Source organism: Polyodon spathula, chromosome 15 (assembly GCF_017654505.1).
Source record: "Polyodon spathula isolate WHYD16114869_AA chromosome 15, ASM1765450v1, whole genome shotgun sequence".
NCBI classification, from domain to species: Eukaryota; Metazoa; Chordata; class Actinopteri; order Acipenseriformes; family Polyodontidae; genus Polyodon; species Polyodon spathula.
The window spans coordinates 15,435,363-15,453,376 of record NC_054548.1 but is presented as its reverse complement, the minus strand read 5'-3'; the positions used below and the strand labels follow the sequence as shown (position 1 = coordinate 15,453,376).

Sequence of the window (18,014 nt, the reverse complement as noted above, 5' to 3'; positions counted from 1 at the left end):
GATTTCTTTCCTTTGAAAAGCCTTTATTGGTACACCCTGAAGTTAAGTTGTTTAGTGAGGTATGCAGAAGTAGTTTTGAAGACTATTATAGCCCTTGAAACTTTAAAGGTATTCTATAATGTAGCTTCACTCATTTTAGCGTACCTGTTGGGGCTCATGTGAAAGTTTCATTGAATCTGCCTTACTGGTAAGAGGAGCATAGAGAATATTTTCTGAATGGAAAACCGCCTAGGGTTCACAGAAGACACGTGACGTGAGACCACAGGAATCCTAATTTGTACCAATTCTTTTTAATTGTTACCACTACAGTATTTCTATCACAGCAAGCAGCCATCTATGATCCTGTTTTGCCAGAGTGCCATATTTTTAGATAAGTTGCTTACTGTCCGCTGCACTTTAAATGATCACTGGCTGATCTTTACCAAGACCCTTCCAGTTTCTACCACTATTTAAGCTTTTTAAAGATTCACACATATATTGTATAAGCAAAGGTGAAAGGGGCAATAGATTACAGAACTGTGTCTCTAATACTGTTTACAACACAATATATGCTTTTGATCACAATCTGCTTTATTTTATGATGTTGTTCTCTGTCTACTGTAAGAGGGAGACCAATAAATGTCAAAACTTGGTGGAGTTTCTGAGCAGAGTCTCTTTTATAGATCTAAAATATAAACATGACTATTATAATCCTCAAAATCTTGCTTTCAAAACAGCTTCATTAGAACAGCTTGTATTGTTTTCTATCTTACCTCGTAAATCAGAGACACATTTGTATTTATATAAGATACATCGGGTATTTTTATAGAGTAGGCCTATGTACTTAATCTTTTTTTTTTTTTTACATAAAGAAGGAAAACATTAAAAAGAGAGTATCGAAAATAGGAAATATTAAAATACGTCAAATCTCAGTGGCCTCTAATCTCTATAGCTATAATGAAAAGTTGTCATTTGTGAACCAAAATTTCCTGATCCTTTAAAAGATTAGCTTTGTAAAGGGGCTCTTTGCTTCTGTAGTTCTGATAGAAACCAATGCATTTTAAATCTGACTATCTCACACACTATTGTTTATAGCAAATATAAAAACTACCTCAGGAAAGGACAGTATAGAATGAATTTAAAGCCAGTTTTAAAACAAGCCTGCAAATAATGTCATCCAGATTATCTTGTATGGAAAGTGTAAAGGTTTGCATTATTATTATTATTATTATTATTATTATATTATTATTATTATTATTATTATTATTATTAAGTACTAATAGTAATGTGCATAGTAATTGTGGTTTTAGTATTTCTGTTCCTTTATATTTGGTTTGTTTTTAGCCTCGTCCATTGAAACCACCTTGTGCGCTCGAACATATTGTTTTGTTTAAGGGATTCTCTTTCATTCAGCTCAGAGGCAATCAAATCTGACTTTTTACAACTCTGGGATGTTACCCGATGCCTCTGACATTCTTTAGCCTATTCCTAATAAGGAGACTTTCCAAAATAACAGTCCAGCTACGAGGTGGTGGAGTTGGAGGTTTTCTTTAACTGGACCACCCCCTTTCGAACCACTTTTGTTCCTTCCAAAGAAAATAGATGGGTAAAGCAATGTCCTTTCTTCTACATACTTAGTGAGATGCTTCAGAGGCCAATTTAGAAATTGGCTTCTGAGTGTAACTTACAAGATATTTAAGATACCGAAGAAGAGTCTGGGTTGCATGGATTTATTTTGGCAAATAAGGTTGTTATGGGAGTTTTAGCTGAGACATCTGGGTTATGTGTCAAGTACTTGGAGTGCGGATTGATGACAACTTTGCTTTGCATGTAAACTGCAGAGTTCGTTTTTTTATGTCAGTTTGTGATGAAGGAGGAGGACTGGCGGGAGATAAAAATGATCTAGTTAATGAGTAAGCAAAGCAATTATGTTTCTGAAATGATGTGTTTAAAAAAAGGAGCTGAGCTTCTGAGGAGTGTTGTTTGGTTGTTATTATTATTATTATTATTATTATTTATTATTATTATTATTATTATTATTATTATTTATTTGACAGACACCTTTATCTATTTGCAGTACAAAAAAACTCAAGCTAATGGAAATCCTTACATTTTATTTGGATAGCTAACTAATAATGACATTTTATGTTTATTTTATTTTATTTTATTTTCATAAGATAACCACAGTTAAGTATGTTACGTAGAATAATAGTACAATTTAGAGTAATTTTTAAAAAAAAGGAAGTTCCATAAAGGGCTTTGGATGCTGAGAATTTACATTCTTTACAAGAAAGAGGTCAATATAGAGAGAGTAAACATAGTGTGATCTGTTCAGTTCTTTATATTTTAAAATAAGACAGAACCTGGAATTTTGCTAACTTTTAAAAATATACTTCTTAGACGCACAGACACTGTTAGAGGTGTTGTTTTTCACAAAGTTCCCTTCTTGTAACGACTTAAACAACAGTGTTGTTTAAATCCACCACCGTAGACACATTTGGATAGACCCCAATATGTTTTTCAATGTCATGAGATTGAGATGCCATCTTGTTTGTGTGAAGGTTTATTTTTCCCTTCGTGCTTTTTATTTGTTCTGGGCGTAACACAGACAAGATGCACAAAGCAATAAATCAAAGTTGATCCTGTCAATATGGAAAATGCAGGAGGCATGAGGCCAGGGGTGGATGGAGGGTAAAGTTTTTCTGCTCAGCTTTCCTTGGTTGGGCCAATTCTTCATTAAAAATAAATAAATAAATAAACTGGCTTTGCTCCCCTGTTTTTCCAGCTAGAAAATCCACAAGTCCCTTACCAGAATCAGCATAAATAGGTTAGGAAAGGGAGACACATTTTAAAATATATCTAATGAAACAAAAACTGAACGTATCTAAATTCTACCAGAAGGACACCAAATGTGTTTCTTGCTAGTTCCTTGTAAAATGTTAGTGTGTTTTTCTTTATTAGAAAAAAAGGATTATTCCCTTTTATAGTGGTGACAGATACTTACATCTGGCCCTATGTGTTAGTGTATTCCAGATGTTAAAAAAATAAGTTCTAAGCTTTATTGCATACAAAAGTGTATTTTCATTCCAACCTGATTAGCCCTGAAACAGTATTCACTGGCTAATATGTTAAGAGGCCACAACACCTGTAATAGATGCAGACATACATTGTTCAGATCCTAAAGACTGGAACATATTAGCTTGGATTTTTTTTTTAAACACATTCTAGTCTCATCTGCTTTTTCCCCAGAAAACTTGGCTCAGCTGTATCGACTGAATAAGCATACTCAATATTAGAAACAAAAATGTGGTACTTAAAAGATTGTGAAACTCGAGTGTTTTGATTGATGTGACTACAGGGATATTAAAGTTGTGAGACCACTGGAAACTCAATACAAGTGGGAGACTTGGGTTTTGTTCACAAAAAACACTTTCCAGCTGTTTCAATGTATTGGACTTCCATTCTGCTTAAATAAGAAAGCAGTATTTACTTAAATCATCAACTAACCTTAACCAAACTGCTCATGAATCACCTTTGTGTTGACGCCTGATGCCAGCGTGTTTACCAGGTGTAAATACAGTTTATTTTGAAATGCTGTCACTGCATTGTTCTGCCAAACAGGACCTGTCCTTCAAAAGAAATGCAGCACAGTGCTTGCACCTCCTGAGCAAAATATCAATAAAACACGAATTATCATGAAAAACAACCTATTAAAACAGTACAGATTTTCTCTAGTAAAAGAAAGCTAAAACAATAACAAATACATGAAACAACTTCTCTGTTACCCGAACAAACCAAAACAAATTACCTGAGTGACATTTAAAAAACATTTGGAATGACTTAAGACAGAACAGCCAAATGTGGTGTGTTATGGTTATTGTCTCAGATTTGAAAGGTTTTAGCTGCATTAGTGTTATTGGAGACTTTAATGGTATTCAGGTTTCTGGAATAGGAAGTAACTGCATTCCATTAAAGTGTTTTTCACAAATTATTCTATGGTTTCTATATTTAAGCGTAGATGTTTTGTTTTGTTTTTTGTTATTTTTTTCAAGTTTAGCTTTGACATAATTATGTGGCTAATTGGGTTCAGCTTTATGTTGTCAAGATATTACTGTTTTGCCTGGTTAGATCTGTATTAGTAAAATGAGACAATACAGAATTTAATGCAAACAGCAACAGGTGACAAGTTATAGAAAATCCTATTTCTCCTTAAGTCTCTATAGAACTATATATAAGTGCTGGAAGGATCTAGCCTATTAGAAGCTAAACTATTTTATCGCTGGTCCCCCTTTCATTCTATTCAAGTTGTATTTGGTTGTATTTTATACTTCAGTTTTTAAATATGCAGATATTTCAATGACAACACTATAGATGAAAAGTTCCTGCTGCTTCCTGGTATCTGATCACTTCCTGTTTGTTCAAACTGACTCCACTGGTCAAGCTGCAATCCGACCATGTGACCTACAACAAAGGTACCAGAATGCCTCAGTTTATCTATAGAGTTTTGCATGAAAACAAAAAGATGAAGAGTGAAAAGAACCTGCACAATAAAAGAAGAGCCAGTAGTAATGCTAATAAAGCTAGTAAGAGGTTACATTGAATTGAAAGCATTGGCTAACACTCCATTAAGAGGCAATCCTGACCAGGCTCTTTGCAGACAGGAAGCAGGCTCGTTTATTGAGATGGCGGTGCTGATATGATTAAGTTGACATTGTCGGTAAACATGAAAATGCACATCTGTTTGGATTATAAATAGAAAAGAAATGTTAGTACAGAAGAACGTTTTGGAGACCGGCGATTATTTGAGACCGGTGTTTATATTAGATAACTAGCTTCACGTGCTTCATGCGGTCATTGAGAAGCCGCTAACACACAACATCGTAACTCAGTTTAAACATTCCAGCAACTTTGTTAAAAGGTTGTGTGTCAGTGGGAACTAAGTAACAGTTTTGCTTTATAACAAAATTACATTGTATTGTACACCCTCAAGTATAAAGCGAATACAGTCTTTTTATATGCACCTGTTAACAAGGATACGGTATGAGAACATTGGAAAATGAACAAGCAGAAGTATGAATTTGTATTTAAAAACACTATTATATCTACCATTGTTTATAATAATAATAATAATAATAATAATAATAATAATAATAATAATAATAATAATTACAAAGTTCGAACATGTTTTTAAAAATTAGTATAGTTGTTGCTTTTATTGTACATTTTTTAAAACATTTTAGAAGTTTGTAATTATTATTATTATTATTGATGTCCCTTTCAAGCATGTGTTGTACCATATGATTTAAAAATAAACTTAAGCAATATGAAAAAAAACAAAGGTTTCTGTAATTAAGTTTCTTTTTGATTGTCAATGATTAAATGTTTAAATTTATGGAATACAAATTACAAAATGACAGTGATGAAGGAGAACATCAGGTAGTACATTGTTCTGGTTTTTGGTGTACAGCTATGGCCAAAGGTTTTGCATCCCCCTGTAGAATTAACACATTTTCCTTCGTGGAGTGAAACTTGCTGAATAATATTACGTTAACATATTGAATTGCATACCGCTTTGTAGTTTTACATATACGCAACGAAAAACTGACAAAAATGACAAAAATGGTTTACTGTCAGTGCTGTCTATTTATTGTCTCTCTTTTGTTTTAATCACAGGGTGACTTTACCTGGAACAGCATGTCTGGGCGAAGCGTAAGGCTAAAGCCAGTGCCCATCCAGAGTCTCTCCGAGCTGGAAAGAGTGCGACTGCAGGAGGTGGCATTCAATCGTCTGCTGCAGGACTATGACCTGGGCTGCCAGATAACTATCCCCAGAGGTAAACACGTAATTTAAAATCAAAGCACTGTTTATAAAGCAAGAATGAAACAGAGCCTTTAAAACCACTCATCAAGTGAAAATAATATTCCTTTTACAATATTCCCAGGTACATGGCCATCTGAGAATATTCCTGGAATTCTATATACTTTCAACAGAAGTTGTCTGTGTGGGCAGTTACAGAAATGCAGCTGAGATAGCCTGCTGATAGGATTCAATTTTGTGTTACCACTACGGTGAATAATCTGGTTTTGATTTGTTTACAACTGTCTGTCTTTTTGTTTGATAGATTTTTAGGTCAAAGGTTGTGCCTAATTGTGAAAATAGGTGGTTTTCCATTCTGAGTTGTTGCAAGGTGTAAGCCCTCCTGAACTTCTGGCAAAATTGCAGGACAACTGGCCTGATGTGTAAAATAATGTCTTCCAGATTGTAGACCTCATTTTACATTGCATAATGGCATTTACCGCACCACATTTTGTACAGATTCATGAAATGGTCCCTTGATGACAATGGTTTTAAGTAGGCTTGCTACTTTTCAATATTAATCAGTAAAGCTTGTGAAATGTCGAATTCCCCAAAAATATGAGATAAATGTTTATAGGATAAACATCGGTAAAACCACTCACTATTTTTTTTCTTAACAAAAATAATGATTTAGAAATCATCTCTAGTTTGTGTAGTTTTTATACTTACTGCCTGTCCCGTTTCCGTTCCTCTCTGAATGGCTGGAAGTCGCTGTCAATCATCTCAGTGGTCCATTAATACTGTAGCTTCATTTTCTAGGTCATTTCATCCTCGTCTGACAGATCTCATTAGTCACAAAGATATTTCACTACAGTAAATGTTTTGTTTCTTTATAAACATTTTCGGTGATTTAGTATGCTGTCCGGTAATTCTTTGTACTTGAACACGTTGTGGTCGCCGAATCTCGCCAGAAAAATAAACAAAGCGTGCTAAAAAATAAGATAAAAATATTGATCTTGACCTACAAACCGGACTAACTGCTCTTTGGTTGATTGTCTAAAGTCTTACAAAGGTTTTTATGCATTGTGTGCAATTATGTCCCACCATTGCCACTCTGTCCTCTTCAGCGGTTGTCTGGACAGGGGAAGGTGTGTCTGGCCTCGCTCAGCCTCCTTGCGCACAGCCTCGACCCGTGGGTCAGGGGCCTGCTCCAGGGAGGTTTGCGTGGCGGGCCGGATCTGCTGGCAGAGCTAGCTTGTTGTCAGCCCGGGCACAGCAGGGTCCTCTTAGATGCCTGTTGGGTTTTTAGGGTACCCCTGCCATCACAAGTACAAGAGATTGGCCGTGAGGCTTTTCTTAAGCCACCCTCTTGTGAGTGGCCAGGCTGTTATGTAGACTGACAACTGGCTCCACTTTTCCGAATCCGATTAAAAAGAATAAAATCCCCATTACAGAGATTTACAACCAGTAAATACCACATATTTATTTTAAAATCTATAGATTGTATGCTATCCAGGTGTGAGGTGACATGTGTGTGTGTGTGTGTGTGTGTGTGTGTGTGTGTGTGTGTGTGTATATATATATATATATATATATATATATATATATATATATATATATATATATATATATAAGCTCAAAGAGCAAGCTATATTAATGACTGTTTAGCTTTTTTTAATTACGGTTGATGTAGCTGCATTGCGGTAGTTGTTGCCCTCAAGGAAACAGTTGCTTTCAAATGTGCTTTAGTTTCATTTAGAATTGGAAGTGGAGTCTGCAGAAACAGGGCCATCTGACCCTCTGGCAACATCAGTTGTTCAAGACATATGGATGGTGTTCCACAAATAGCACATGAATAAAAAAAAAGGAACTTCACCAATGAAAATTTTCAAAAAGTAGCTCACCCTAAACCTTGAATCACTCATTTTTTGAGTAAAAATGGCATGAAAGCAATGTTCTTCTTGTGGTCAAAAGATCCTGTTACAGAAACAAAGCTGTGTTTACTTGTGGTTTATTTAAAATAACTGTGGTCTCTCGCTGCAAGAAAAACGTGTCATGCCCAGTGTCTCTATAGCTGGCATGTTTGTTAGTGTATAGCTATTGTTCAAACCTTTTTGTTTTCTGTATTGATAAATACAGGGTGACATAGTGTACAGAAAAAGCCCAACTCTTGCTGACTTTAATATTCTCATACTTTGAACACAGTGACATGGTGTTGTGGTGACAACCCAGGTCTATTTTAATAATCTAAACAGCAGTGAATCTAAATAGAGATTTTATTTCTATATTAATCCCACATGTGTCTCCACATAGGGTTGGCTGTTTGTTCCCTTAGTAACATCACTCATTAAAATAAAACTATGATAGAAAAGGGTCTGCGATATATCACATTTTAGGGTGGCAGTCCAGCGCGAGGGTGACTCATATACTCAGATTTAATCCCAGCTAAAATGAGATTTCTGCTCACAATGAGTGCATGTTACCCAAACTGTTTTGAAGACGAGATGCTTAAATAATGTTTGTCGGTTTTTTAAACAGTTTGACCTAGTTATTAACTTATTACTGTCTATTAAATTGATATAAAGCGCCCGATTTAAATACAGGTACCGATTAAATAATTTAAGTAGATCCTTCCCAGGTTTGTTTTATTATTATTATTTTGAATATATCCCATTATCTGAATTAAAGCTAATTGACTGAACATAGGAAGACATGGTAGACTTTTAGTGTCAAAGCAAATAATTTGCAGAATAACTTTGGGAAATATACTGATATACAGCATACATCACAACAGGATGAACTAATTAAAAATAAAATCTCCTGTCTTGAGTACACCAATGAGCAGCAAAACCTAGTTTTGGGTGTTGGTTTACTCCAGCATAAGGTTATCCAACTGCAGAGATTCAGTTAAAAATCCAGTGGTGTGTTCAGTGGGAGTCCTCCTCCTTTATGTCTGAAAGATTTATTGAACTGCATGTTCCTGCATTCCATTTGTAATTTATAATTAGTTGATAATGGTAAGTACTTTAGGACCTGGTCAGAAATTCAGTGGGGTTATTTTAAGCTAGAAATACATGTTCTGCAAGTGCTAAAGTTGCTCGTCCACAATAACATAACATGCCTATTTGTAAAACACTTATATCTAGTAGTTTCTTGGTGGAAGAAGATGTTGGTATGACTGTGTGTGTCCTGTAAAAATTAATATTGGTTCTACCGAATATTTGTTTCCCCAGGAACAAATATTCTGCAAATATTTGTACCCCAAGGCAGGGCTCTAAATTGACAACAAAAAGAGCAAGGTCAAAATGGCCTTCAGTTCAATAAATTTGTAGAGGGCACCGATGCCGCTAAACTTAACTCAAGGCCAAAGTGTAGGATTCATATATACAGCTAATAATTATTGACCACAGAAAGAAACAACACAGTTTTACTTAATAATAACAACAATTTGTTGATTCAGAATTTTTTTTTTTTTCTTGTTGTTGTCAACCAGCAGCCTACAGATTCTGTATGGCCAAAAGATTTGCATCACCTAGAATTTTAAGATCAATACATAACACAAAAATAAAAAATAAAGAACCTATATGAATTTAATTTAGATCTTTTATTTAATATCATGTAATCAAAGAAACTACACAGTTAGCAGTACAGTATTTCATGTTAGATTTCGAAATGTCACATTTGTTAATTTGTCAGTTTTTCGTTAAGTACTATGGAAAAATACAGAGCAATATGTAATTCAATACGTTAATGTAACATTATTCAGCAGGTTTCATTCGATTTTATGAAGCAAAATTAGTTCAGTCTATAGGGTGATGCCAAACCTTGTCCAGAGCTGTAGATTCTAGCCTGCGAGGACACTGCTACCTGCCCTGAGTATTATTAAACTGAGGTGCTACCAACTTTCTGAAGCCTAAATCCACAAATAATTAGCAAGTACTGTACAGTTACCTGGTATTCTTTCAATGAAAACTCATCCTCACCTCAGTTTAATAATATTTTTGTGTGTGGTGCTTTTCTACACTGGAAACAATTTAGTAGGTTGAAGGTTTTTTTTTTGTTTTGTTTTGTTTTGGAAAGTTTTTACAATGGTGTGTGCTAAAGTCAACTAGTATTTACTCTCTAGTTGTTTTTCTGTATTCTATATCTGAGCTCTGATAACTATATAATGAAAATAAAACATTTTTATGATGCATTTTACTGTTGGAATTTAATAAAATACTTTTGTATCATCATTATAGAAAAGGTGTAACACTTATAACTGATTCATTTTTTTCAGTTTAGGGGCAACATAAAAACCTGCTTGGAAATAAGGGGATAACGGCAATTGAAGCATATTCAATTTACCATATTCCTTCGGATTTAAGACACACTTTTTAAACAATTTTTTGCTTCTCAAAAACAGTACAGTAGTACAGTAGTGATGCATGTATTAAAATCGTCAACAAAAGACGTGACTACCCGAGTACACAAACAGCAACGTGACTGACTGCTGAGAAAAGTCGAACAAAGACGTCTTTCCCCGAATACACAAGCAACAACTTGACTTAGTGCCGAGAAAAGATGAACCAAAACTTTACTGCCTGAACTCGAATCATCCATGACATACAGGTAGCCCTTTTTGAAGAAGTGCCATTAGCTTCTTCAGGAATTCAGAGAAGGTTTTACAATTCCAGCATTTCTGACAAACAGTGCCAGCTTGGACAGTAGAGAAATTCGGATCAGATCCTTGTATTTTTTGACATGCCATTCAATACCACAGTTCACAAATTGGGAGAAAAACAGGTGTGAATAATCATGACTGGAAATGAGAATCAGTACATAACTCTATGCTCTATTTGATAACAGGCGGCCACAAACGGCCTCCTTATGCGTAATTGAATCACTTAGACATTGCCACTTGTAAGTATCGTAACATTTCTAAACCACTCCACACAAATTATGTTATTGTTTGGCTCTCATGCAGGAGTCTCTCTAATTGCTGTAGAAAGGACACTGCGGCCATAATGGAAAAGAATAGACACATTTTGTGGGGCACTCACTGCCATTGCCTTAATGACCGGCTTTAATTTCGAGCCCTGCCAAGAGGAAGGGATATTTGTTACCACAAGCGAACATTTGTCCACTCCCCCTATGCATATTTGTTATTTATCCTATTTTTAGATAAATTATGCATGATGCTAGTAAACATGAGCAGTGTTTGCATGGTGTTATCATATATTATTGTAGGTCAGACTGGACCTGTCAGAGCAGACTGCATGGTACACGTTGAAGGTTAGGGTCAGCATTAGGGAAAGTGGTCTTAAAGGTTTTAGTTGAAAGTGTATGGATATAATCTATAGATGTATATAATATTTTCCAACATGCAGTTTTTAAACTAGTGGATCAAAATTATATTGTCTTTTTAAGTGTCTTACGGACAATTAAATATACCTGTAGCCACAGCACTGCTACTGTATGCTATAGAGGTAAAAATATATAACACTGATCACTATAAATGCACCTGTGATCACATACAATAGAAAACACCAAAATTGAAACCTATAAAAGAACATGCCCTTAAAGCTAAGCAAAAGCAACATAATGTTAAATATGATATAGCATACCCTATTCAAAGGGTAAATGCACATTCACAGCTTCAAACTTCTGAAGTTTTTTTACATTTCTAAAGCATGCAGTTAATGCATCGAGACCATGTTGCTCTCATTCTTGCTATGCTCTCACACAAATTCAGCATGAAGAAAAGAAAAATAAATGTTTTAACTTAGTCAGCTGCTTTAAAAACAGGACCTGGTGTCTGGTTCATTACTTGAGAAACTGAATGTAAAAACTATCAAAAAATATTTTAGACCAATCTAAACTAGTCAACTAACATTTATCAGAAAACTAGTTTCTAACAAGTGTGATTTTCTATCATAAAAGATTAAGAAACCCATAGTGCAGTAATAGGCCAGTTGAATTCCCCTGTGTGCGAGAAAGAATTCACTTTTGAAAAACAAGGAATGATAGCCAGAAAAATAAAGAAAGGTTTGAGTGAATACTGTTGCTTACTTACGAAATATTTAAGAAAAATATTAGAATACTGGCAAACAGATATACTGGCAAAATTAACAAGACCATATGTGGATGGTTTGTTTCACTACAAATAAATAGATGTTGAAATACTAACTTTTGCTTTGTTTCATGTTTTTAAAAAAGAAGCATTCATCCTGTGTGAGCCATTACATTTGTGTTATGCTCAGCAGTTTACTGTTGTTTGTCCCCCACTCAAAACTCAAGATGCCTGGCATTTTCTCAAGGAATGCATTTGTGGCAACAGTCTCTGCCTCTTTCTTAGATTTTGCAATCACCATTTTATTAATGGAATTTGCAAAACATAAACCTATATTTTTAAACAAAACAACATTATTTATTCAGTATCATGACTGCATTTAACGTGAAGGGTTTTGATTTGAAATTATATGTTTGTGGTTATTTGATTGACAGTGGTTATGTAGGTCATACTGGTCCAGAGATGAGAAAGAAAAAACATAAGATTGATACCTTTTAGTGGACCAACATAGAGGCTAAAATATACAAGCTTTCAAGACCATATTGATAATTGGGGAGGGGTAGTAAAAGACATGGTACAATAGGATAATGGTAAATGACATGGAAAATGATAAATGTATACTTTTATGTGACGACAACTAAAACCACATCAATCTCCCCATCCGGTTTCATTTCCAAGTTTTGCTTACAGTACCCCTAAAATGGGGGCTGAAAGCACAGTGAAGACGTCAGTGTTGCGTTGGTTTTCAAAGTGATTTATGATATACCTCTGTACGTTGTTGCTGTCCAGTTGTTTTGGCTGCACTCACTGTGTTTATAATAACCGCATTAGGCATGGACGGTCAGAAGTCTGTACTATAAATAAAAACTCCACAGAAGATGATCAGTGATTGTCTTTGAACCTTTTTTTTTTATATATATATATATATATGAATGAAAAGTGCCTGCCAGAGTCACTCCTTTTAACCTTTTAAAACGACATTGCTGACTTTATATTACTGGTTTTACTTTCAGATGGGCAAAAACGCAAGAAATCATTGAGGAGGAAGCTTGATTCCTTAGCCAAAGAGAAGAAAGACAAAGGTAAATATGTTGTATGGTGCAGCCACCCTAATTACATTATGGATTGACCCATCTCAGCTGGCCTTGTCCACAATCAGTTTCGGCAGCACTCAACAGGAGTATATTGTTTATTCATTATAGCAGCATCTTACAAATCACATTTCAGTCCGATCCTTGTGGATTTATAAGTGTCTAAAGTTTATCGAAGTTAAAACATATAAGAAATCAAGTCAAATGAACACATGTTTCAGCTACTGCCTTCTTTAGTGCACCCACCTGGGTACAATTTTGATTTTTGAAGTTATGGATTAAGTTTTTTTTTTTTTTTTTTTTTTTAACACAATTTTCTGAATACATTTTTATTTTCTAACTGTAGTGTTTTATCGGGATATATTCAGGATATAATTGTCAGTTACTCCTCACAATTTAAGTTATAATCTAACATTGTGACTCATTTAAATGAGGTCCAGCAACATTATATTTATTAGGTATTGCTTTAAGTTTGGTGTTTTTAGACTATGTTGCTCATAAAAGGTGACGGATAGTGCAGGGTTAGAAACTCACTCATTTGTATATTATTGGGGTTATTATTTAAATGCAAATAAAGCGCTAATCAACTTTCCCCTATCACAGTAAAAACAAAGAGGCTGTGTAAATAAATGCATACTGCAATTTGGAACACCAACTTGAGAGAAGGTTAAAATAGAGTTGAAGGTGGGGGTGCCTTGTGTTCTCTCATGCAATGCAGAATGGAGTGGGGACACCAGTGCATTCTAGTGAACTTTTGTTTACATTTCTGGTGGTTATATCATTATTACTGATCTGCACCTGGAGTTCCAGCTCTCCCCCATCACAAGCAGAATCTCCTTTTGTAGGACAAAGGTTGTGCCAAGTTTGACATACTGTAGCCTCCCAGCTTTGTGTTCTGGCAGCTGTGATCTGTTCCCTCTCTGAGCCTGTCATCCATTACAGTGCAACTATGCGAGTGTTGCAGGATTCAGACATTATCAGCTGTTTATACTGACATACCATAATAACCAATATTAGAATAAACCCTCCACTAAAATCAAAGAAATAAAACCGCTGTCTGTTCCAGCATCTTCACGATCAAGTGCAGTATTGCTATTGGACCAGATATTTAACCTTTTCCAGTGCTCGAGAGCGTGATCAATTTAGAGTCGCAGATGAACAAAAATACAGACTCATTATTGGTGCATACTGTAATGAATTGGCATTCCAGCCCATTGAATTGAGTGGAGAGGTAAGGGCAAGACTTTAACGCGAAGTCGAGAGTCAAGTACATATCTTATGCTGATATTAGTACAGTAGTCCGTCACGTGTCCGGCTTTGTTGGGACCAGGGTAAGGGTGGATATGTAAAAAGTCAGATAAATTAATGTTGTTTTAAATACCATTATACACAGCTTTAACAATTACATTATTCACACAATTATTGTTTTGAGATGCAGCTTTTCTTAGGGAGCTCCCCTAAATCCCTTGTTTAGAAAGTTATTAATGGGTAGTCATCTGCCGTGTGGGTGGGTGCATTTGCTGCTGAGTGCCAGGCAGGAGATTGAGACAGAAGTTGATACTCCCCGCAGATGAACAGGATTTGTTTACATCAACACGTTGGAGAGCTCACATGAAACTACCAGTAATGGTAGCGCACGGAGTACATACAGCACGGTGTAAGAAAACTTTGGTGGGCTCTACAATCTCTGAACTCATCTCTGAAGAGCTTGATCCTGGCGGATAAGTGGTTTTGTTGGATACGTGACAGCCGGATACACGGTAGTGATCTGATATGACATAATTCCCAAATAATCAGGAATCAAAAAGGTATAGGCATTCCTAACTAACTTATCACAGTGACACTGTTTTCTGCAAAAAGCAAAAAGAGTTTTGACTGTGCTGAACCTGAAAAAATACTTGCAACCGCTTCAAACTTCGTCAGGTCTCCTTAAAAAAAAACAGAAAAATAGTCACGGAAACCTAAGAAAAAAAATAAAATAAATAGACTTGCTGGGGAGTATACTATACAAGTAAATTCATAAATACGTCACCCACAAAGTATACATTTTCTTTTTCTGAAACTGGATACTATGTTTAGCAATTTAGCAATTATTGGCAAACTTATCACCAGTATGGTGGTAAAACTTGAAAAGATCATCAAAAAACGAGATAGAGAATACAGAAGGGGGGGGGGGGTGTTATAATAATAACAATGGCATTTTATGACAAAGTAAGTTGTTAGCAATCTAGAAGCTACCTAGCCTAATGTATTGTTGTGTTTGTGTACATGCCTTCAAAGTACAACATTTAGTACTCACTTACTGTATGTTGATTTTTATGTGATTAAACAGCAACAACTGGTAATGAAAAGTGTAGGTTTACAGTTTGAATTATGCCTAAACCTGGAAGCATCGCAGTATAAAACATCTGGACTCAGCATGTTTAAAAGAAAATAAATAACACAGTCTGCAGATTTACATGGCACTGGAGATTTTATGTATTTTTCTGTAGTTAATAATTTGCTGTAAAAATAGCTGGAATACTAGGCAGGTATTTTTAGAATGTGGTTGTTAACAAGCAACCACATTGTTAACTTCTGCCTGGCATTCTAGCACAGCAGTACAATCAAGAGAGGCTCAGAATCTTACCAAAACTGTGAAACAGTTAGCAGGTTTCCTGCTAGGGCATTGGATTGATAAACAGTTAAAATAGATTTAACATTAATGATTGAAGCGTTAAGAATTTTACCTTGGACTTAAAAAAAAAATCTTTGCTGTTGCTGTAACACAAAATGACTTTATCAGCACTCGAATTGTAATGCAGGAAGGTGGTTTATATTAATCCTTTTTTGGATATAATTCTGCTCAGTTTAAGCAGCTTGTTTGACTGTGATGTTTAAAGTAAATGCAGTGGCATGCTTTACATTAAATATTTGTATGAGTGAGAACTATTTGAAAGCAGAGAATGTATTTCAGGCTTATCAAATGCACATGAATGTGTAGCAGTCATTTGAAAGTATCATGAACATACACACTGTGTACATAGTCTAAAAAGGGTTAAGGGTTATTGGGAATATGGCCATTTGTAAAACCTCCTAAGGGGTTACTTGGAAGCTTGGAATGAAGTAACATAACAAGTGTTTGATTTTCACCCAGCAGGGCATTTTCTATTGAACAAGAACATCTCTGTTGAGTCTGTCAGTACATGGTCATACAGTCATGTATAGTAATGAATGGCAATGTTTTTGCTGCAACAGTTAATAGCATGACACCCTAGTGTTTATGAAGTATGTTGAGTTACAGTAAATTTGGAGTCACACTGCATCGAAATAATGTCCCAAATTATTAACACAGAAAACCTAACAGCCACACTTAACCCCTACTACCACTGCTAAATTTGTAGAGAGAGTTGCCGGGGTGCAAGCAGTGACAATAATACCGTTCTTAAGGACCGCACATTCAAAATCACAAGTTTATTTGAAACGGTACTGTACTAGTGATACAAGTTCACAATCACATATTCTACATTATATACAAAGTAGTAGTATGCAGAAAAATATAAATGAAAAGCAACCATATGACAAAAAAAAATAATAATTTAAGAGATTTCATGTTTGTTTTTTAGCCTGTAGATATATTCTCCAGCTACATATCTATACAGCCCTCTGCATGAGGAACTGCCTCAGCTGCCTAGAACCAAAAACTAACATGAACATCCCTGACAGCTGACTGTCTCTATCCTTGGCGCACGCAAGAACTGGCAGAATGGATAACACTATGTTGAGAATTTTAAGAAAATGTTGGTGCATTATATTATGCCTGACTTAAAATGTTAAATTCTCTCATGCATTTGAGAGCAAAACATTCATAACATTAAGAGATTTTTAACATTCATAACGTAAGAGGTACCAGGGCAGTGCACCAGCAAGTCCAGAGGTACCGGGGCTGGTACAAATTAAGCACTGCCTACTACACATGAATCAGACAATGGTTAGGGTTCAGAGTGCACATCAATGGATATTCTTAGTAGGTTTGTTGATTAGGTTGATGCAGAAAGGACCAAAACCCTTGACCTAAACTGCAAATATAAAAACTAGCTTAAATGTCTTCAATGTTGCGTTGTTATTTTGTTGTGGATGGATGAGCTGTAACAGGAAGGAAATACATAAATGTTCTCACAGATATTGTTTTACCTGTTGTTACTCGAAGTACATGTACTGGTAGAGTTGCCTTATGCAGTAATGGAACCATAGTCCAAAACCCAATTTACTATAAAAACAATTGGATTACACATTTCTAAGTGGGTCAGATTGACTGTGATCACTTATATTTGCCTAGCTTTGTTTTGCATAACCTTCTTTGTGACAGTTTACATCTTGCTCTTGTGTTTTAACAGAATTTGTGCCTCAAGCTTTTGGCATGCCACTGTCCCAGGTGATAAGTAATGACAGGACCCACAAACAAAAACAGGACTCCCAGAAAGAAGAACAGAAAGAATCCCCTGATCTGGTGACCTCCATCTTACACTTTGGATTGAAGAGGCAAAACAAAGAACTCTCAAGCAGTAACTCATCTCTCAGCTCCACATCGGAAACGCCTAACGAGTCTACCTTGCCTAATACACCTGAGGCAGCCCCTCGGACACGCAGACGGGTAGGTGGTTAGTCATACAGTAGTTTTATTACATATTCTAATTTGACTACTCCACCTACATTATGTTGCATCTAATCAGTGTGGAAGGTTGTCCAGGGGATCTTTTCATAAAACAATGCATACGGTATATTTATTGTATGAAAAGTGGTCTTTATCTGTTGAGTGGAGAGACACGCCTTGTGATACTTACAGACAATATTGACTTTGCATTCTTACCATAAGGTGTTGGTTTGACCTCTTCTGAACTAATAATAGATCCGGAATCATTGCCTCTGAGCAAACAGATCTCGGAGGAAAGGATTCTGGCTTAGAAGAGGTCTTACAATGCAGAATCAGTTTCTGTTCACCTCAAATTAAAACTTTGATTCAATGCCCCACACTGGTTACAGCTTAGCACTTTGAGGCTATGCTTCAGGAACATAGATGATTTATACAGAAGTAGTCCTGGTTTATGTACCTTGGT

General features: G+C 35.6%; 1 protein-coding gene across 3 annotated transcripts in view; it reads left to right on the top strand.

Moving 5' to 3' along the window:
• The window catches only part of LOC121327936 (rho GTPase-activating protein 6-like), a 75,301-nt gene that overhangs the window by 36,712 nt on the left and 20,575 nt on the right, over positions 1-18,014 (top strand). For all 3 annotated transcript variants that reach the window (XM_041272295.1, XM_041272294.1, XM_041272296.1), the window contains exons 2-4: positions 5,653-5,812; positions 12,841-12,909; positions 17,295-17,551. In XM_041272295.1, coding sequence (XP_041128229.1) covers positions 5,653-5,812; positions 12,841-12,909; positions 17,295-17,551 — 486 coding nt within the window. The remainder of the gene's footprint in view (positions 1-5,652; positions 5,813-12,840; positions 12,910-17,294; positions 17,552-18,014) is intronic.